This window comes from Grampus griseus, assembly GCF_964374135.1.
Source record: "Grampus griseus genome assembly, chromosome: X".
Classification (NCBI taxonomy): Eukaryota; Metazoa; Chordata; class Mammalia; order Artiodactyla; family Delphinidae; genus Grampus; species Grampus griseus.
The window spans coordinates 115,145,289-115,167,494 of record NC_138999.1 but is presented as its reverse complement, the minus strand read 5'-3'; the positions used below and the strand labels follow the sequence as shown (position 1 = coordinate 115,167,494).

The window sequence follows — 22,206 nt, the reverse complement described above, 5'->3', positions numbered from 1 at the left end:
AAAAGAAATCTGCCCCTCCAGACAGAGACCAACAAAGTCGAGGGATTTAAGAAACGAGCGAGGATCACATAAGTCAGAGCATACGAATTGGGAGCGAAAAAACGTGGAAACCACGTGTTTCTTTTTCCCATGAATACTGGCCCAAAATCCTCCACAAAGATGATGCTCCAGTATCTCCAAACGATTGGTCCTTTTCAAAATCGGGCGCCAGGGTCCCCGGGCCAATGCACTCAAAAAAGGCTCCGGGCTCCCTGGAAACGCTCCTCCCCTTTGGAGGAAGTTTGCCGGGCGGGGCTCCCACGCATGCTCCGTGCCCGCGGGCCCATTGGCGCGGCCGCTGGGCGCGTGCGCAGGACCCGATGGGTCCCCGGACGCGGAAGACCTGGCACGGCGGAGGTTCCCGCTTCTGAGGCGTGAGAGGCGGCAGGTTGTAGAATTTGGTCTTGGCCCCGAGGGGTTCCCCTGGGCCATTAGAACCCAAGACAGGAGAAGGAGGCACCGCGGCGGCGGCTGGTCGAACCCCCCACCTGTCCTCCAGGCAGGGAGGGGGGGCGAGGAGAGGAGAAGCACCGATCGCAGGGCTGAGGAGCCTCCGGACCGGGTCCCGGAGCATGGGGGACTGGACCGGGTCCCCGAGCATGGGGAGCTGGAGTCTCCGAGGCTGCCCGGCCGGGCCCTGCCCGACTGTCAGCTCCTCGGTGCTAGTGCTGCCCGGGCAGCTGGGGTGTCTGTAGCCCGGCCCCGCTTGAGGTCGTTGGCCAAAAGATAGCAGCATGAGTGCCGCCGCTGCCTAGTTTCCCCCCCGTCCTTCTCTGCTCCCTCCTTTCTCTCTCCTCTTCCCCATACTTCGTCCTTCTTCTTTCACTCCCCCCGCTCCTCTTTTCCCTCCACCCTACCCTCCTCCTTTCCCCCGTCTTCTTTTCCCCCTTCTGTCCTCCTCCTTTTACCCTCTTTGTCTTCCTGCTTTTCCATCTACCTTTTTCCCTCCCTCTTGCTCTTTTACCTCCTCCTTCCATCCCTCTCCTTACTCGTTCCTCTTCCTTTATCCTGTCACCGTCCACCACGACCTCTCCGTCCTCCTCCCCTCCCTCATCCTCATCCTCCTTCCCTCCTCCTCCTCTCCTGCTTTTCTCCGCCCCCGCCCCCAAGCCTCCGCCCCTTAGCCCCCGCCCCCAACTGCCAGTCCCCAGCAGCTCAGTCCTGCAGTGAGAGTCTTGGGAGTCCATAGCTAAGCACCAGGAGCTGAGCACTGTCCGCCGTGCCTGCCTGCAAGTCTCCGACATGGCTCAGGAGAAAATGGAGCTGGACTTGGAGTCTGACACATCTGATGGGGTCACCCTGAGGAGAGCCAACAGCGCTCCCCTGATCCAAGGGCTCAGGTGAGCACGGTTGGGGAGGATGGAGTGCAGGGTTCAGGGGCTCCTCGACCCCCTGCAAGCAGTCTTCCTTCCCTCAAGTGAGAGTTGGAGCTCATTTGGGTCCTCCATGCTGAGGGGGTGGGGACTTGTTTGCTTGACAGTAACTTGGGTCCCAAGGTGGAGTGAAAGTTTGACCCCAAACTTGGGGGCCCTCTCTACCTGGGGCTCTGTTGGCCCACTGTAAAAGAAACTACAAGAAGCTTCTGGCTCTTCTAACAAGTTGCTTGCCCTGCCTAATTTACACCACTGAATGTCAGACTGAAGACCCTGGAACTAGGATTGCAACTTGACACCTGCGTCTAAGAGTTGCTATTTCTAAGCTTAGTTTAGGAACCCTGGCATTAACACAGGTTTACTTCAATAAATCACAGTTTATCTAATAACTTGTAATTAAATGGCATATTCATGTCCTATTAAGTGATTGGGATTTGTCATAATGTTTTCAGATCCTAGAACTGCCTGAAACGCATTCTGGTCAATAAAAAAAGAAGGGTGGCATGTCAGTGAAAGCACAGGTTTTGGAAAATAATCGAAAGAATTGACCCTTGAATTTTAGCGTAAGGTCTTGTGTTTTCATGTGAATTAAGTCACCAGAGGGTCTATTTTAAGGTAGACTCTTGTGATAGTAAAGGTTAGGTTGGCAGACGTCTTGAGCCTATTACATTTCACTTTTTGTAAGTGGGCAATTCATCTTAGAGCCAATTCGTGAGACCCTGTAGAAATGGAATGACTCCAAAAAAAGGGGATGGGAGTAGAATTAGCCAAAAACACTAATCAGGCACAGTGAAGGCGAAGGAAGAGGTAATCCTTGTCTGTCAAACTGATTATAATATCTTTATTTTAGGGAAAAAGCAGATTCACCTTTTTTTTATATTTCAAAACTGAGGGAATGGTGGAGTGACTCTTTGCTTTTCTAATGCTGTCCTCAGCTCTACATTTATTTTTGACACTATAGGAATAAACTGGTCTTTTCTGGTTGTCTTTTTGAATCTCATAAGCAATTGCTGGGGACTGGGGTGAGCCTGTTGACCTGCATTTAGACTGTTGTAGAAATAACATGCTGGGTTTTTTTGAATCATGATTTAAGTAATTATTTGAAAGGTAGCATGATGCCACAGAAGAAGGAGTGAGGCGACCAGGCCTAGTCCCAGTTTTCTCCCTAACTGGCTGTGATCAGGAATGAGTCACTTAGCCTTGTTGAGTCTCTGTTTTCTCATTTAAAATTTCAGAGAGCTGGATTAGGTGATCTCCACGGTCCCTTGAAGCCCAATCCAGTTCAGCCCTGAAAATCCTTCTTGACCTCTTGTCCTGGGCATGGCACTCTGCTAGGGACTGCAGGGATGACCAAAACACCTCTACCAAGGGGTTTAAACCACATGCACACTTTCCTTTAATAAAAAAGTCGGTGTCTCAAGAAACATCTGATTTCCCATTGTGCTCCCACCCAATGCAAAGGAGGGAATGATCGCATTAGGTTTGTGGAATGAAGAGGGGCTTTGTGGAGGGTCTGGCATTTTCGATGGGTGTTGAAGGAGAGGAAGGGTTTGGACAGATGGTGGTGGGAGGGAAGGCATTTGAGGCAGAAGGGGCAACAGTAGCAAGATTGCAGGTGTGCTGATGTAGTTGGACAGCAGGGTTCCAAAGTAGAACACATGTTTAGGGCAATAGTGGGAGATGTGCTGATAGGGCTCCCACTGGACATCAGGGCTCCCCAGCCCTTCGCAAGTCACAGCACATGTAGAAAGCAGTAACAATTGCGGGTAGGTCCTCTGGGGTAAACAGATGAGGCTGCCAGTGTCTGGTGGTAACCGGTCTGGGGGCGTGAGTTCTGCCCAGAAGGAGCTGGAGACAACCAGTCTGGAGCTCCGCCCCATACCTCTCCTAGCCGGCCCCCAAGCCGGAGGAGATCAGTATCAGCCAACCTGTAATCCACAGCACACCACTCCGGAAGCTCTGAAGAGGAGGAGGACGGTGAGAAAGTGCTACATTGTATGAAATGAGGAGCCCTTGTCGATTTCACTGTTAACCAGAGAGCTGGCGTTAATACAGTCGAAGGATATCTTATATGAGAAGACATTAATCATTTTATCTTTTATTTTTCAGTGACCTTTCCCAGGTTTTTCAACCTTACATGTTTAGAACTCGGAGGAATAGTACAACCATCATGAGCCGTCACAGCTTGGTAAGTATAGGAGTAAGTATCATCAGTAGTTGGGATCGGGGGAAGCACTTGCAAATGTAGTTCTTTCTTGAGATGATGTGCTCTGCACCATTGCTTACAAAAGAAACAAATGATATTACCTGTCTTGTTTACTGCTTATGCTATGGCTATTTTTAGCTTTTGGTGCAAAAAGGAAACCTGGTTAGAATTTTTTCTTGGCTGTGGGACTAGGTATTTTTAAACATTGTTCCTTGTTTTTTGTCACTACTTGCATATGGTAGTGAGGTAAGTCAGGATTAACTTCTAATTATAACTGAGAACAGTGGTCTTTATTTGTCCTAGGATGCAAAAATCATGTATATGGTAGCAGAGTGTTTATTTTTGTTGGACAGTGCTATCCATTCAAAGTAAAGTCTATTTGAAAATGCTTGGATTTGTATTCCAGTAGAGGTGCTGATGGTGACTGGTCTATATAGCCAGAGCCATCAGGGAACAATTTTTTAGTTGGTTGGTTGTGTTGGGAGAAATTATGTTGAGGTTTTTACATAGTAGCCCTTCACATGTGGAGCCCACTTATCCGGTAATTGCAGTGCCCTGGAAGATATGAGATGTAAGCAAATAGACCTCTAAATGGCTGAACCAGATTTCCATAGACTGTGCACAAAGGTTCATCAGTTTATTTATAGGAGGGGCTCTCTGACCTCTGAATCATCTAATATTTATGCACAATTATAATAAGCTTCCAACCCAGTAGTGTGTGAGAAGCAGCAAATCAGAAGAGGTACATTTGGGTTAAAGGTTTATTAGCAGCAAGGGAGGAGAGGGGAAAACTGAAAAGCGGACAGAGGTTCTTACAAAATCAGCCCGTGGGTTGGTCTTAGGGCTGAGAGCCTGTTAATAGACCCTGAGGGTGTCACTGGCGTTGAACTGTAAAATAATTGATGTTCCTACAGATACCTGGGTCATTAACCTTTCCTTAAATTATAGTAATACCTACACTCATATGGTATTTTACATGTTACAAAGTACTTTCACACATTTAATTCTCATAGCAACCCCTGTGAAGTAGGCAGGGGAAAAGATGTTTTTCCCAGTTAAAAGAGGCAACAGCTAAGACTCAGCCGATCTAAGTAACTTGCTCCGAATCACACAGTTAGTAAGTGGCAGAGCTGGGATTAGAATAGAGATCTTCCAGTGCCATTCTGTTTGGTCAAATCTGTTTAAGAAATGGGGGTGGGGAATATAACACTTTTAAGAAAGATTTCCAGCTGAAGTGGCTACAGATACTTCAAGGGGGAAATGGTAGCTCTCTGGAGATTTCGTTTACTGCCCCTTCTTCCCTGAGCATACTAGAACATAGAACTACTCGTTTTTGCTGTATATGTGAAAAATGTTTCTATATGTTCTACAACGTGTTCTGATCTCAACAGCATAGCAAAGAAGGGAAAATGATTTTGCCCCTCTGAACTTCACTTGGCTCTTTTCTAAGATGTGAAGATTCTTATCAACTCTGGCGGGGTGCATCTCTCATTAATAGCCTTTCTTCTGGCTCTACTAAAATGCATGCAGACTGAAATGGAAAGGGCTGGGGGGGAGGAGGGCGGGGCTGAAGAAAGAGATGTGCAGAACTAGGACCTTCATTATTAACTGATTAGATAGAAAGGCAGGGAGAAGAGGACTGCAGTGACTGAGATTTTGTTTCTTGGTGACCAGGGGGAAAAGTGTTGCCTTTATTCTGGGTAGAGAAATAAGAGGAATTGGTCGTTTGAAGGGAAAAAAGATAACATTCTTTCCAGGCATGTGGGTTCAAGATGCCAGTGGCCCCGTGCTGTTCTCCAAAGCAATATTTAGAAATCTTCTCAGAAACAACAATCATCCTGCCTCACCCCCTTTCACTTTCAGCAGATGACCCTTCTCACTTCTCAGAGAAGGCAGACACCTCTCTTCCAGAACCGGCAGCTTTCTTCTCCTGGAAGCGTCTTTCCCTTCACATGGGGTGCTTCCTGCTAATGATTGGGAATTTGTCGGACTCCCCTGTGCCTTTGCTTAGTCTGTCGTCTCTGCTCTATCTTGTGTCCTCACAGTCTCTTCCTTGCTGGCTCTTTCCCTCCCACCTTCTTCTCCCGGCTCACACATCTCATATCTGGAAGACAAGCTTCTCTTCTTTTTCATACGTCTGTCTTTCCCTTTTTCCCTTCCCCTCTCCGAGCTTTTTCAAAGTTTAATCCACACTCAACTGCCTCTGACTCCTTGCCAACAATTCAGCCAGTTTATAATCTCACTACATCTACCACAACTCCATTTAAAAACCGTGCTGCTAAAGTCCCCAGTGTCAGGGGCCTCTGTTCTGGTCCCATTTAAGCCCTTTGCTCTAATTTCACACCATTAACTGGCGCCTCCTTGAGGTTCTTGGCTTTTTGCTCAGCCCATCCATTGCTCTTGTTGCTGGTACTGGACACAGCTCTGCTGTTCTCTGTCCCTCTTGAGGGTCTACTCTCCAGTTCTGTCTCAAATCGACAAGTTGTGGGTGATATAGATGTACCATCTAAGCTTGTGGCTTTCTCCACAGTCAGCTTCTGGCAATCCGTACTTTGGCTTTCCTGATTATTTCGTTGCCTTTGGGGTTTCTTCTGTTCCCTGACTGACATGTTCATGCTCTCTGCCACAGTATCCTGATGGAGTCTTTCCTGCCTTATTTACTTGCCTAGTAGCTTAGCATTTTTCAAATGACCTTATCAAGAGTTCACCAGCAAACATATATTACTTTCATAATGGAAAAAAATACTTTTGGAAAGGAATTTACTGGTAAAGTTTTTCTTGTTTCAAAGCCTAGGAGAGGAAGAAGTAAAAGAAAAGGGTGGGAAATGAAGGGATATCTTTTGAGGTAAAATCTTATTTTAGTGGATAACTTTAAAAAAATTTCACCAGAATTAGCTTTTGCCTAAAAACCTTAGAGCAGTTTATCATCACCATTTTATACTGCTCACTACATGAGTATTTTTAAAAGTTTGAATAGGATAGGGTCTCTTGTAGCAGGATAATTGTCATATTTGGTTTTATAGTATTACAGATTCATTTTCATTTCATCATGGAATAAATAGCAGTTGTTTACATTATGGCTATAGACTCTCCCCCTCGCCAACCAGCAACTGAGTAAGATGTTGATATAAATTGTACCTTACATTTCATGATCAGATTATGATGATTTTGAAGGAACATAATTTGGCCCCCAAGTCATTTCATCTTTGCGTTATTAAAAAATGATCTAAGGGAAAGCAACAGTTATCTTAAAAATGCACCTTGCCTCTACATTGATTTTTTTCTGAACTAGTAAGCTTTGTGGTGATAGCATTAGTGATCGAATTTTAGAATTGACTTAGATCACGCAAGTAAAATCTCCTTATTGCAGTTTTAAAGTGTTTTCGATAAACATTAATCATAGACAATATATTATATTGGGCTTATTTGCTTGTCTTCCTCTGTCAGTGCATTGGTAATAAAAATGAATAGAATCAGTGTTTTTGCTTTCCCTTCGTATAGAGTTCCTTATTTTAGATAAGTGGGGTAATGGCTATTTCTAAGACCTGGAGTCTTTTTTTACATAAACGTACACGGCTCTGCATTCATTTTGGGAAAAATGTTAAAGTCAGTGCCTGTCTAGCGACAGATGGTGCTTTGAGGTTGGACACCTGGTGTACTTTCTAAAGACTGAATGTACTCATGGGTCATTTCAAATAGGATAAAATGTTGAAACGTTAGTTGCTGAATGGCTCTCAGTTTACTTACCTTTGCCTGCTTAGGAGAGGAAGACTAAAGCATTGTTTTCCAACCAGGAAATGCACAATTACTTGCTTCTTGGCTTTTGCCAGAGATGAAGGTTTTCAAGGGTTAAAATTATAATCAGTCATAATTCTTGTAACCAAATTTCTTTATCAATTACATTGTGATCAAAAAAAAACCCTGAATGTACTGCCTCTCTAGTGCATTAATGTTCAGTGATTTAAAGAGCTCGATTTCTAAGAAGAATATGAAAAATTATCTAGGAAGAGGTTGTACACTGGCACTGACAGCAGGCCGCTGCTTTGTGATTCAGAAAATAGTAAATGTTTACTTCTTCTTTCCAGTTGCTGTCACCCTCACCTAATCGGATTCCTAGCAGCAGACTGCTTCAAATCAAAAGGGTAAATTTTACTTACTGGCTCAGATCTGTAATTTTCTGCATTTTACATTTTGATTTTATTTTCATTTTGCAGATTTAGATATTAAAAATGAGTCAGGCTGCCACTCTGGTTAGTTGTGGACAGGTTCAAATTCTTCTGAGTGGGCAGATAAAATACAGATGTGGCACAGTTGACAGTCTTAAAATGTCAGTCCCGGTGTACTGTGATGATGTCAAATGAGGCAGAAAAGTCCTTTTCATTTTCTTTGAAATAGAGAACTGTGTGGTTAAATTTTATGTTTTCAGCACATGTTTGCCTTTGCAGGAGGAAGGCATGGATATGATGAACAGAGAAACTGCACATGAAAGGTTAGTGCCTCACAAGAACAGGGTGTGGCCAAAGGTATGTCTTGTTTATGAGCACTAATGGCCATTCATTTTTGTCTGTTTTAGAGAAGTGCAAACTGCAATGCAGATAAGCCAATCATGGGATGAGAGCTTGAGCCTGGTAAAGTTTTCACATATCTGCTTGTTTTTTATTTTCTAGAACCCGCTGTATCGTTCATTGACTTCATTCATTTTTTTCATTTACCTCTTGCCCTCCTGTTTCCACATTTGAATTCAGTGTTTTTGATCTCTGCTTTCCCACCAGAATATGAGGTTGCAACTTTTTAGAGTCTATACATTTCTGCTCTAAAAATGTAGGCCTATTTGTGTAGTAAAGAAGAACTGTGATGTGTTGAGTTGTGAATTATGAGGAAATAACACTTTCTATTTACAGAGTGATAGTGATTTTGACAAGCCAGAGAAATTATATTCTCCTAAAAGGATTGACTTCACTCCGGTTTCTCCAGCACCATCACCCACCAGAGGATTTGGAAAGGTAGGTTCATTGACAAGATATTAACTCTCTTTCACACACTGACCTGTTTACTCTCTAAAATACACACACACGCACACACACACACACACACACACATCACCTCAATTTTGATGAATTCAATGACTGGAAGGAAAATTAATAAAAGTCTATAGTAGTAATTTGAAAAAAATCTATCAATCTATCCATCTGTCTATCTATCTATGTATTCTCTCATAAACATGTATGAGAGACAGATAGGTAAGCAATTCTGAGGATGCTGTTGTTGTCATTTTGATAAGAACCTTTTGAAAACTGGAGCACTAGAAGTATTTTAATATGTTTTTCCCTAGCAGTGTTTTTCACCATCCTTACAAATGTTTGTGAGCAGCAGCGGGCTACCACCAAGTCCCGTTCCTAGTCCAAGACGCTTTTCCAGGTAAGTAAACCTCCTTTTTAAATGTGGTTGAAAGGCTGTTCATTAAATTTGTCTCTTTGGTGAACTTTTCCCCCAACATTTTATTATGGAAATTTTCAAACAGCAAAACTGAAAGAATTTCACAGTGAACATCCCTATACCTACCACCTATATATTCTGCCATTAACATTTTACCATATTTATTTTTTTGAGGCTTATGCCAGTTTATGTTCAGAGGGGACACACACACTTGAAAATATATTCTTTATAAGGATAAGGAAAAAAAATTTTTTAATTGTAGACCAGTCAAAATCCCAAACAACTTATTAATAAGGTTTATCCTTTTTTTTTTAAACTATTGTGGATATTTTGTCTTAGAAAACGAGTGTTTTGTTTTTTTTTTTCTGTACGTGGGCGTCTCACTGTTGTGGCCTCTCCCGTTGCGGAGCATAGGCTCCAGACGCGCAGGCTCAGCGGCCATGGCTCACGGGCCCAGCCGCTCCGTGGCACGTGGGATCTTCCCGGACCGGGGCACGAACCCGTATCCCCTGCATGGGCAGGTGGACTCTCAACCACTGCACCACCAGGGAAGCCCAGAAAACAAGTTTTTAAAATAGCTTGAAATGCCATGTTATTCCAGATTGTCATATGCCAGGTCAGATCACGTACTCAACCTACAACACAGACGTTGTCCATTTCTCCCTATGTATTCGTCAATTTTATTGATTTGCCAAAAGTACTTTAATGTCATCCTGTTTGTTTATTCTTTAAAGCAGGAGAAGCCAGAGTCCAGTCAAGTGCATTAGGCCCAGTGTTCTTGGTCCTCTTAAAAGAAAAGGTATGTGTCATCCCCTTCTGCTATTAAACATAGTCCAGCTTGAGTTACAAATTAGCATTTCTGTCTGAAATGAGTTCAAGGCATGACTCCTTTCTTCTAAAGAAATAGTGAAATATTCTTTCCAATGTATGCTTTACTGATTCTAAATTCTGGGAATTAGTTATTTGATACTGTCTATATTTTTTTATACTTCATAACTGAATCTTATTCAGATATTCATAATATCAATATATATTCCAGAAATTTTGCCTCTCAGTGATCTGAATATAAAAGAGATGTAAGTTGATACATTGCAGAAATATGTGTTAATGTCATAGCAAATAAGTCCATACACATGCTGTATGCTCAAATATAAGTCACCACCAAATGACGCCTCCCTTTTGAGTCTCTATAGGGTTTTTGATATGATAGGGTACTCTTTTTTGTGTGTGTGGTTTATAAGAAATACACTTTATTTTTTTTAAATTAATATTTTTATTGAAGTAGAGTTGATTTACAATGCTGTGCCAATCTCTGCTGTACAGCAAAGTGACTCAGTTATACACAGACAGACATTCTTTTTTTATATTCTTTTCCATTATGATTTATCCCAGGATAATGAATATAGTTCCCTGTGCTCTACAGTAGGACCTTGTTGTTTATCCATTCTATGTGTAATAGTTTGCATCTACTAACCCCAAACTCCCAAGGGGTGCTCTCTTAATTACCTTATTTTAAACCACAAAGCACTGAACGAAAATGATCTCACTCAGTGCTAGTTTTAGATGCTTATAGAGGGCACCCAATGGAGTCTATTAAAAAAAAAGGCAAAGAAATTTAACACGGGTTTAGTCATTATTCCTGGGGATATGACCACATGATTACAAGTGTTGGATGTCATTTTAAATGAGAGTTTTAATGATCATTTTAAAAAAGCAATTCAGTAAGTGGTTTTTTTTGTGCAGATCACCTCTGAAGCTAGTAAACAAATCAACTCTTCTAATGTTAGGTAAACAGATACTTGCAGCTTCGGCGAAGACTTTCCAGTGGTATAGCATCATACACAGATTCAAAAAGTGCTATATTTCAGACAACTTAAAATTAAAGCTGGTGTGCTGTGGGGAATAGATGCTGATACAGTGACAATATTTGTATTTAGTGAATAAATTTTATTTTATAAACTAATAGTCTTTTTCCTTAACGCTGCAAGGAATTATTTACAATCCGAAGAACCTTCTCAGGAGCTATTATGTGAAAATAAAACTTGGAAATTAAAGCTAGTATAGTTATTAGTATTAATTTTAAATATGTTGTAGGAAGTTGATGGAATGTAATATGGTTGTTCAGTTTCAAAGCTATTCCAAAATATACCAGCAGATGGAGGGATTCCTTGCTAAAAAGGGCTAAAGTCTTTTGCTAATGAGGTGTTGAAAGCCCGGCAGCAGCTTTGAAAAGCCGCATGTTAAAGCATGGAAAAAAGCAAATGAAAACATAACCTTTCTTGAATTGCAGTAATTTTCAGAATAGCTCCAGAGGAAAGATAATATGAATTAATTAATAATATGGGGAAAAATGAATGTTGCATTTGTTCTTCCTTGATCTTTTTCCATCATAAGAATCTTGTAGAGGTTTAAGTTCATGGTTGCTCATTTCTTAATGGAGTGTAGATAGGCCCATGAATTAAATTGTCTTTAACGTTCAGTTTTAAAGCTCAGATAAAGAGCTTTGAAACCAAGGTATGTGCATGTTTTAAATCATAGCTTATTTGGAAAGGGGCTTTTCTGTCTAATTTAGGGTTGTTAGTCTGTGCACTCCCAGTGGCAAAATGTTAAGCATTATTTCTTCTGATGCAAAGTTTTTCCATTCCCAGTTCTGAGAAAATCTGTAGGATTGAAGTAGCCAGTACAACATCAATTTTGTGAATTAATTAATAATTGCTTTCGGTTACAGATGTGCTTTCAAACTTATATTTTCTAATCTTCATTTTCACTAAGTAGCCTAAAGCAACCTTTGATTTATATGCTCTTTATCAGACTGCATGCCTTTGAATCCGTTTGACTTCAACTCAGGAAATGTTCTGACATTAAGATATATAAAATCAAGAGTCTTTACTAATCATCTAGTATAAATTATTATTCACCGTGAGCTTCAGCTCTTGGGGGATACTTTATTTCTGCTGTAGTTATTAGTCTTGATTCATTTTGCCTAATGCAATCAGTGTTCTACTTTTCTATTAAAGAACCTGACTATATGGGCAGCAGACTACATACAATAAATGAGAAGGTATTTTTAGGGCTGCTGACTTTTTTTTTTGCGGTACATGGGCCTCTCACTGTTGTGGCCTCTCCCGTTGCGGAGCACAGGCTCCGGACGCGCAGGCTCAGCGGCCATGGCTCACGGGCCCAGCCGCTCCGCGGCATGTGGGATCTTCCCGGACCGGGGCACGAACCCGTGTCCCCTGCATCGGCAGGCGGACTCTCAACCACTGCGCCACCAGGGAAGCCCCGGCTGCTGACTTTTTAGTTGAGTTTATGTGGCAGTATATTTCTTCTACATTAAAGCACATGGGAAAATAGCTTTCAAGTAACAGTTTGAAGTATTCCGATCTTTGGTTAAACAAAGATCACCCCATTTTAGCAGCAAGCCTGTATCTGTAAAATTGCTTTATGGTAGCATCATCTCTTTCTGTTTTAGGTGAAATGGAGACCGAAAGCCAGCCCAAGAGGCTCTTCCAAGGCACTACCACTATGCTGTCTCCGGAGGCTGCACAATTGTCTGATCTCAGTTCATGGTAAAAAATGAAATAAAATCCAAAGGATACTAGGGAATGATGTATTTGAAAAGAACCGCAGCAAAAGTATATTGGGATCATTTAAAACATATTCAACTTTTTATCCATGCTCCCTAGAGGTGAAATCTCCATGGAGATGGAGACAGTGTGAGAAACCAGATCGTTTGAAAGTCACCAGGACTTCCTTTGGAAGTGCGTGTATCTTTTTGGCACCTTCACCTTCATGCCTAGCTCCTGTTAGGTCAGCCTCTCAGTAGGTGCTAATAGTGTGGGAGAGTGTCAACAGCTGGATGGCATGAGAAGGAGCTTCTGGGTTGCCCTGGGTAATATGCCTTGATTGTAGCTGCTCTGCCTGCATTTTGTATTATATCCTTTTAACTTAGCAGAGAACACCAGCATTCTCTTAAGCATGGCATTTTCTAAATAGCACTATCTGTTGTTATAAAATCTTTTTGAAAATTTTGGGGTGTTTCGTCACAATAGTAACTAAGGTTTCGTTTAAATAGTAACACTTGCAGATTCCTGTGGTCTGTTCACATAACTTTTTTTTAGTCTTTTAGTCTTACTCATCCGAGTTTAGATGTCTGACTTAAGGCCCTTTCATGTTTTTGTGCGAAAGTTAACTTCTTTTCCTGTACCCAAATTTGAGTACTTGGATGAGTTGAGTACTTGGATGCCAACATACTTATAGGAAGGAAGAGAAAGGGATAATAGCAGTGGCCAGGTGATATTTTGAAATCTTTCAGTACGTTTCAGTCAACTTACTGAGCACCCATGTTCTGGATGCAATTGTGTAGTGCCTTGCAGAACTTTTTGTTCCCTGAATTTGATGGCTAAGGTTCTTTTTTTTTTTTTTTTAAGAACCCCAGAGGGCGTTCACTTTAAAATAAAAAAGATGGTGCTCTCTAAATGGAAGAATCCTGTAAGCCACTTATAAGTTATACAGACTGACGATTCCTTCTTTCCAAATCACTTATTCGTTGTTTTTCCAAGGTAACCTCTACTTCTAGTTGACCCAAGAAGTCACAGATTATTCTAGCTCATTAGACTCGTTGATCAGTACCATTCTAACCTTGGAACAGATGCCTTTTAGATGGTTCTGGCTATTTTCAGCCCCACAGTCTCTCTTCTCTCTCATCCCTGTCTGTCCTTGTTAGCTCAATGTGCTAAATTTGGTACAGAATGTCTTTCCAGGTATGTAGATGATTGCAAAGAGAAAACTTCTAAAGCTTGTCAAGAGGACTAGTGGGTGAAACTCTATACTGAGTGGAAACTGCATATCACTTTTATGGTAAAGTGTGTTTTAATATAGGCACATGACATTATAAATAGATTTCCTTACGCAGTTACTAACCAAGTAACCAAGTTCATGTTAAATGATACGAAAGCATTCGCCAAGCTAAAAACATACAGGGTGAGGTGATTTTTTTTTTTAAATATTGCTGTAGGCTGACTGTGCTTGACTCTATGAAACAGGTTCACACTAATAAGTAAGGAAGGACAGAGAATATATGGCATTTACCAAGGGCCCTCTCCCCTTGTTCAGACGTTTACTCCTCTGAGCAGCACAACCTAAGCTGTCTGTGATGGTAGCTGTTGTGAGGCTTCTATTTTTTTTTTTTTTTTTTTTTGGCCATGCCACATGGCTTGCAGAATCTCAGTTCCCTGACCAGGGGTTGAACCCAGGCCACGGCAGTGAAAGCCCAGAATTCTAACCACTAGGCCACCAGGGAACTCCCATGAGGCTTCTATTTCTATTGCCACCACCTCCATTCTCCGTAGACATGTGACTGGCTGTGGGAGCCCTGGGAACATCAACATTGGGGATGAAGGGCACTTCTGATCTGTAAACACAAAAAGTGTCGCCTCACACTGGAGAGATTGACTTTATTCGTGGCTGCTCATAGAGCGCTAACAAGCCAACATATGGCTCAAGTAATATATTAAAGAGAAACTTATTACTCAAAATTCACAAAACTCAGTATCAAAGATATTTAGGTGATTAAACTTTCAAGCGATGTTTTTAGTAAGTTTGGAGCATCTGGACTTCTGAGGCTGTTAAAGCTGACAATCGCAATAAGACTCTTGGAACACCTTGTGTACTAAGATTGCTGACATTTATGTCTTACAATGAACAGAATTTAAATATGAGTTATTCATGATACGTAAAATTGGATTCTGCTTTTGCAGAAACTTTTTTTCCTATCTTAAAAGCAGCTTCATTGATCAGAGATCCATATTCTTAGAAATGGGGACAGAGACAGGAGCTACCTGTTGCCAAGGATAACAATCTACTCGATAACTAAGGAAACCATTTTTATACATTTTAGGGAGAGAAAAGGTATCAGATCATCAGTAGGTATTATCTCATCATTTCAATCATTATAGTTTGTTCCCTGCCCCACTCCATAAAGAAGAGATGGGTTTTAAAACTTTAAACTTTATATACTAGATAATGATCTTTAAAAGCTTGCATCTTTGAAGTATAACTTATCAGTAAATGTGAAGTTTGAGTATTGACCCACATGGAGTTTGTGTCCGGTGTGCCAACTGCTATGCAAAGGAACAGTAGGCCTCCTTTTCATAAACCTATTTCTTTTTTTTTTTTAGTGATTGAATCTTTCTTTTTTGTTTGTTTATTTTATTTATTTATTTTTGGCTTTGTTGGGTCTTCATTGCTGTGCGCTGGCTTTCTCCAGTTGTGGCGAGCGGGGGCTACTCTTCATTGTGGTGCATGGGTTTCTCATCACGGCGACCTCTCTCGTTGCGGAGCACGGGCTCTAGGCACGCGGGCTCTAGAGCGCAGGCCCAGTAGTTTTGGCGCACGGGCTTAGTTGCTGCACGGCTTGTGGGATCCTCCTGGACCAGGGCTCGAACCCGTGCCACCAGGGAAGCCCTATAAACCTATTTTTTACTAAGAATTCTTTTTTTTGCCAAGCAAATCTGGGGACCTTTGTTAACCACAAGGTAGGAATTACGTCATTCTGCATTTAGTCCTTATGAACATCAGGAGTTTGACCATAGCTCGGAAGTACACCTTTACATGGTGCTTTCATTCTTTTCTTCATGCTGGGAACTCTTGTTCTGCTCCTCATTCTTTTAGGAGTAAGGCTATCTGTGGCATATAAAATAAAGGAGTTTTCAGGGCTGCTAGCCATGTAGTAAAAATTAAGTGATAGTCTATTTCTCCTACAGAAAAGGAAAAAGTCTTCCATGAAATTTCCTGCCCAGTGCCTTAGTGTTAACAGGACTGCTGACTTAACCTTTATGGTTTTATTTTAACATTTTACACTAGATTTATCTTAGTGATTTTTAACATTTTTTTAACGTATGTGTCACGGCAAGAAAATTTTATCATGAGTATGTTACATGTACAAAGAATAAGGTAATCATTATTTATTATGACAGAAATGTTCACATATACTTGAAGATGTTTGTGTGAGCAGCTTAGACCTCTGTGCTGATACTTTTTTTTCTGGTGATTAAAGAGTAGTATTTTTAATTAAAATTTTTTTCTTCCAGTTTTACTGAGTATAGTTGACATACAGCACTGTATAAGTTCAAGGTGTGCAGCATAATGATGTGACTCACGTACCTCATGAAATGACGGCCACAATAAGTTTAGTGAACGTCCATCATCTCATGTAGATACCAAATTAAAGAAATAGAAAAAGAATTTTTTCCTTGTGATGAGACCTCTTAGGATTTGACTTTCTTAACAACTTTCATTTATAACATATAGCCATGTTCATTATCTTGATCATGTTGTACGTTACATCCCTATGTGCTGATACTTTAAAACTCCTATCCCCAAAGTGACAGTGGAACTGGTCATATTTAACTATGTGATCTTAAAAACCTAGAGGTTATACAGCAAGATAATGCTGGGTCTTCGTAAGGTAAGATAGTAGAGAGTAGAGAACAAACCCTATGGACCAGTTTAACCCACACCAAGGGGTAGGGGGATGCCCTGTAGTCTTACCTTATACTAAAATCTGTGCTGGGACTGATAGGGCTGCGGCTGATTTCTAGCGCATTTACCTGCCTGGCATTTATCTGATAGAACCCAATTTACTGACTGGACAAGGCACAAGAGTGGCTCCACCAGATGCGTGATAGCGTGAGTCACACTGGACAACCTAATTTTGTTGTTACTTTATCACTGAATGTTTTAATGATTCCCTTATACTTTCTCCCTTAGTTTTTTTAGACAGAGGGCACTACTTTAGCTGTCATAAGTATTTTTGGTGGTGTGGTTCAAATACTGCCTCAATTGGTATAGTCAGTGGCTGAAATGAATTAGTTTACTTTTGTTTCACGTACTCCTGTGTCCAATTTGAATTGTCTAGGTCCTTTGCTTTCCTGCCATTGTTTGGCTTTGGGCCACTAGTCTAAGGCTCATTAGTACCTCCATCAGAGCTTAAACTAGGAAAGAAAAAAAGAGAGAAACTTAAATTGGACCACGCTTTGTTGCTTTTAGAAGCCCTGGTAGAAGGTTTAATAGCAGACACAGTGAAAATCACTTTTGTACAGTGATCTCTCTGGAATTACAAAATCACGTTAAGTCTTGCTTGTGGGTATATTAACAGTGGGTAATTTGTGACCTGTAGTCACTGCTTCCAGGACCAAGTATAGTAGTGCCAGATTAATTAGAACAGAAACTAGATTTTAGTTTAGTGAAAATACCTGGTTAAAGGTTTACCAGGCTCTGAATTTAAATTGCACTGGAGACTAAATGCAAGTATGCTATTTTTCTGTCAATGAAACACAATTATATATGTTTACAGTTAATAATTGAGAAGAAATTCTTGAAAAAATATATTCTTGAAAAAATACATGAAGTGAAATGTTCAACTCATTTTTTTTCTTGGTAACTTCCCCATTAGCTTATTTCTTTAAGGTAATCAACAGCATTAGACGACAGATTTCATGGCGAGTCACGTTCTATGTTTTTGAATGAATACAGGATTCACCTAAGCAAGCAGGTTTTATGGCAAATGGAATCTTTTAACCCAGGGCTCACCATAAGTCTGGTTGGAATAAGAAAGTATTTATATTCAGATTATCTGTTTGGTGGCCAAATTTTAATCTAAGCCTGTTTCTTCCTGCCAAGCAGCAGAGAGTGTGTCCTTCGGCTTCCCAGCCAATATGTGCTTTAGGAAAGTAAATTCATTTTAGTATTAGTCTAGGCAAAATGCTGCAGGAGGAAAATCACATATGTTCCAAAGGCAAATATAAAGGTCTTTTGATTTTCCAACGTCTTAGATAATCTGTGCAACTTTCTTTCAGTACTTTGAATAATTCATATTTTAGACCCATTTTGCCATTTGGTTGAAAAAATACCAGAGCCAGCTAAATTTTCCAAACTTCTTACTTAAAAGTGGTATTATTAATGATGCATTTGACAGCAGAAAGTATAGAGTAGGAGGATTGGGAAATATACTGTTTCCATTTTTATTGGGTTGGCCAAAATGTTCCTTCGGTTTTTAAGTAAAACTAAAAGACACATTTTTCATTTTCACCAAGAATACGTTGTTATTGAACAACGTATTCACTGTTTTGTTCCACTACCTTCTGCCATTTTTCAGGCAACTTCATAATTTCATTTACCCAAAACTTTTTATCTTTTTGTGCAAAGCACTGTTCCAGGAGCCTTTTACAGTCTTCCAGGAAATTGAAATTTTTTCCATTAAGAGAATTTTGTAAAGACAGAAATCAATGGAACTCCGAAGGTGCAATGTCTGGTGAATACGGCGGATGAATCAGAACTTCCCAGCCAAGCTGTAACAGTTTTTACCTGGTCGTCAAAGAAACATGCGGTCCTGCGTTATCCTGATGGAAGATGATGCGTTTTCTGTTGACTGATTCTGGACGCTTTTTGTCAAGTGCTGCTTTCAGTTGGTCTAATTAGGAGCGGTACTTGTTGGAATTAATCATTTGGTTTTCCAGAAGGAGCTGATGATAGAGGACTCCCTTCCAATCCCACCATATGCACACCATCACGTTCTTTGGATGGAGACTGGCCTTTGAAGTGGTTGGTGGTGGTTCATTTCGCTCGCCCCACGATCTCTTCTTCTGTTCCACATTATTGTACAGTACCCACTTTTCATTGCCCGACACAATTTGTTTTAAAAACAGAACATTTAAATAGAGAATTGCATGCAGAAATACTGGTTTTTTGGTGGTTTTTTTTTTTTTTTTTTTTTTTGCTTAACTTAAGTGGAACCCAAACATCAAAGTGATGAACGTAACCAAGCTGGTGCAAATGATTTTCAACGCTTGATTTGGATATTTTGAGTACGTCGGCTATCTCCCGTGTGGTATAACATTAATTGTTTACAGTTAATGTCTCGATTTGATCACTATCAACGTCAACTGGTCTACCCGACTGTGGAGTATCGGCCAGCAAGAAATCTCCAGCACAGAACTTTGCAAACCACTTTTGACACATTTGATCAGTCACAGCACCTTCTCTATACACTGCACAAATCTTTTTTTGTGTGTTTCAGTTGTGTTTTTAACCTTTCTTGACATAATAAAGCATAATATGCCGAAAATGTTGCTATTTTCTTCCATCTTCAATATTAAAATGGCTACACAAAAATTCACCAATTTTGATATTTTTTAAATGCACGCTGATACGACAGCTGTCACAACACAGTCTAACAAAATTGTTTCGAATGAAATTAAAGATGACTAAGCGCTACTAGAGCCATCTTGTGGGAAAAAACGAACGAACCTTTTGGCCAACCCGATATTTTTACTTTTCCAAAGCCTATTTGTATTCTGTTTCCATCTGAAAACAATCCACAGGCAAAAGAAAGAAATGACATTTTGAAGAAATATAAGAGTAGAGAAGCTGGGTTGGGGGAAGTTACATTTTATTAAGGGTGGTACAGAGCCCAGAAACTTCCAAATGTATCATAGGTTGCTTAACAGTGGAAATATATTAACTTGGAAATTCATAAAAACGATAATATTAAAGACATAATATTGAGTTTCAGGGCAGTTTAGACCAGGATGAGCTTTTGCAAAGGAGCTAGTGATCAAACTTAAACTAGAACCTATATTTGCTGATTCACAAGTCCTTCTCCAATTCTATGCTTTGTTTCCTTTTCAAAAATAAAAAAGTATGTCTGTGTAGATCCTAAAACTACCTGACTCCCTCGCCAGCTTTCTCTCATCATGTTCTCCTTGCTCCCTGTGCTATAGCCATACTAGCCTGGTTTTGGCTCCTAGAAATAACCTTGCTTCTTCCCCAGCTTTACCCAGTTAAGGCCTACTCATCTTTCAGACAACTGCTCAAATATCACTTTGGGGGAGCCTTGTTCCTCCGTATTCCTCCAAATTAGATCAGGTCACCCATGTTATATACTCTCAGAGTCCCTTATATCTTTACTGCTTTGATCACAAATTATAATTATATATTAATTAGCATGATTATATAACTGTCTCCTGTACTATACTGTAAATTAGATGAGGGCAGGGATCATGTCTGTCTTATATACCATTGTATTTCTAATAGCTGGCATACATTCTGCACTTGGCAGGTACTCAGTAAATATTAGAAGAAATGTAATGACTGAATGAGTGAATTCGGGCCAGATATACAGCACAGAGCTTACACGTTGTATTGATGGGTATCGTAGCCAGGAAGGCAGCCTCATGTCACATTGTGAAGGCTGGCAATTGTGAACGCTAAAGTCTGTAGCCAGATTCATGAGGCAGGCTGGCTTGATTGTTGGGAGCCCTGGGAGCCGGGGCTGGATGGGTCAGGTGTCCCCAGGCTGGGTTCTAGACGCTCTTGATGACCAGATCAGGAGTCTTAGTGGAAGAACAGGAGCACAAGCCAGTTGTCAGGATTCAAGAGGCAAATGGGCTGTGAGGGTATTGGGTCTGTGGATATAGAGCATTCCTATTAGAAGCTTGACTAGAAGTTAACTGAAGGGATCAAAGAAACAAGTCTTTTAGAAATAGGAGGGAGACCTTTGAGTTTTGAAAGCAATAGGAAAGGAAATAGTCTAAGAAATTCATAAAATGAGAAGAACGTAAAAGGCAAATAATGGAGGAAATTAGAAAAAAATGTGTATTTGAGTCGAAGGGCTCTTGGGAGTGGGGAAGTGATAAAATCTAGAGCAGTTGAAAGACTGTTCTGGAATGGAAGGACCATGAAGCAGTATACTTGCTAGAATACTTCCGACAGTCCAGGGTACCTCAACGAGTAACCACTCCTCTTACTCGAAGGCTGAAGGTAAGAAGAGAAGTATAAAAATAAAAACAATTTTTTAAAGAAGAGAAATATAAGGGTAGAAGTCGCTTGAGCGGAAGGTAGGGGAACTCCCTCACGGAAACCATGACATGTCAAGAGGAACACTTACTGGTATGTTGGACCTTCTGGTGCCTCTAGGAGAGCACCCAAATGATACAGAACCTTGCGTGTCTTAACTTGGGATTTCTCTGACGTTGTCCTCTCCCAGGTATCTGAATATAGTACATCCTCTAGTTTTGCTGTTGCTTTTATGCTTTTTATGATTTACCAATGCCGTACTGATCCGTGAGTTCTTGAAACCATGTCATTGCATGTTATGTTTGCCTTTACCCTGATAGATGCATCTGCTTATAATTCTTTTTGCTTTGTCCTCAGTTCAGATATTTTGGATGGCAGTAGTAGCCGCAGTGGCTTGTCCTCAGACTCACTGGCTAAAGGCAGCACAACCGCAGAGGCTCCAGTAGCATGCTCCAATTCATGCTCTCCGTTCATCTTGATGGATGATCTCTCACCCAAGTGACTTACCCATTTCTGATTCAGTGTTCTAACTGCTGTTTCCTGCAGAAAACATTCAGGGAGGAACACAGGGAACTTTGATCCGTAATGAGGATTAAAGTGTTACTGATCTAAACCATTTTGATGCCGTTCTTTTTTGGCACTTCTCTAAAGTTTGATTTTATGAGTGTAGTAACCTTACTTAGGTCTCTTTTTGCTGATCTCATTTTGAGCTAGTAATGTAATCTCAAATACTCATTTTTGATTGCTTAGAGTACATATATATATATTTTTTTTCTCAGTGCTTCAAAGAGCACGTATTTTAGAGTCTATACATTTAAGGAAAGCACTAATATGTATCTTCAACAATGGTTCTTTTTCCCAGCAGTGTCATGACAGCTAGAGTTGATCAGAAATTCTCTTGCTTGAGAGATTTTTGTTGTTGTTGTTCTCTGTTGACTACATAAGTCTCAAATCTCTTTATCTCACAATATTAGATGAGTTGCTTTTGATATAAATTTTTATTTTTCTGCATCAGCTTAAAGTACATTATTTTGTTTCCCTTTCCTGTTTGAGCCGCTTCCTTGCCATTTCTCACAAAGGGGAAAAAACATGTCGTTGCTTTCATTACTGTGCATATTGCTTCTTTGCTGTTGGAGTGTAGGATGCAAGGATTGATTTTAGTGCTGAGAATGTAAACGGACTTAACAGGATGCCGGGATTAGTCACCACAGCTTCTTATGACTAAGCTACCCCAGTTGATATTGTTCTCCTCAAACCTGTTGCCCTAAGGAATATATAAAATATTGTTAATGTTTC

At 40.7% G+C, this 22,206-nt stretch overlaps 1 protein-coding gene across 6 annotated transcripts in view; it reads left to right on the top strand.

The window, feature by feature from the left end:
* The first annotated feature begins 365 nt into the window (after positions 1-365).
* The window catches only part of PABIR2 (PABIR family member 2), an 80,394-nt gene continuing 58,553 nt past the window's right edge, over positions 366-22,206 (top strand). For 3 of the 6 annotated variants that reach the window (XM_082681634.1, XM_082681631.1, XM_082681632.1), the window contains exons 1-9: positions 366-1,379; positions 3,522-3,600; positions 7,704-7,760; positions 8,064-8,107; positions 8,192-8,246; positions 8,520-8,621; positions 8,951-9,036; positions 9,789-9,853; positions 12,527-12,623. In XM_082681634.1, coding sequence (XP_082537760.1) covers positions 1,282-1,379; positions 3,522-3,600; positions 7,704-7,760; positions 8,064-8,107; positions 8,192-8,246; positions 8,520-8,621; positions 8,951-9,036; positions 9,789-9,853; positions 12,527-12,623 — 683 coding nt within the window. In that variant the 5' untranslated portion in view covers positions 366-1,281. Of the gene's footprint in view, positions 1,380-3,521; positions 3,601-7,703; positions 7,761-8,063; positions 8,108-8,191; positions 8,247-8,519; positions 8,622-8,950; positions 9,037-9,788; positions 9,854-12,526; positions 12,624-21,267; positions 21,661-22,206 lie in introns of those variants that run through there. The other 3 variants (XM_082681630.1, XM_082681629.1, XM_082681633.1) reach the window with 3 other exon arrangements.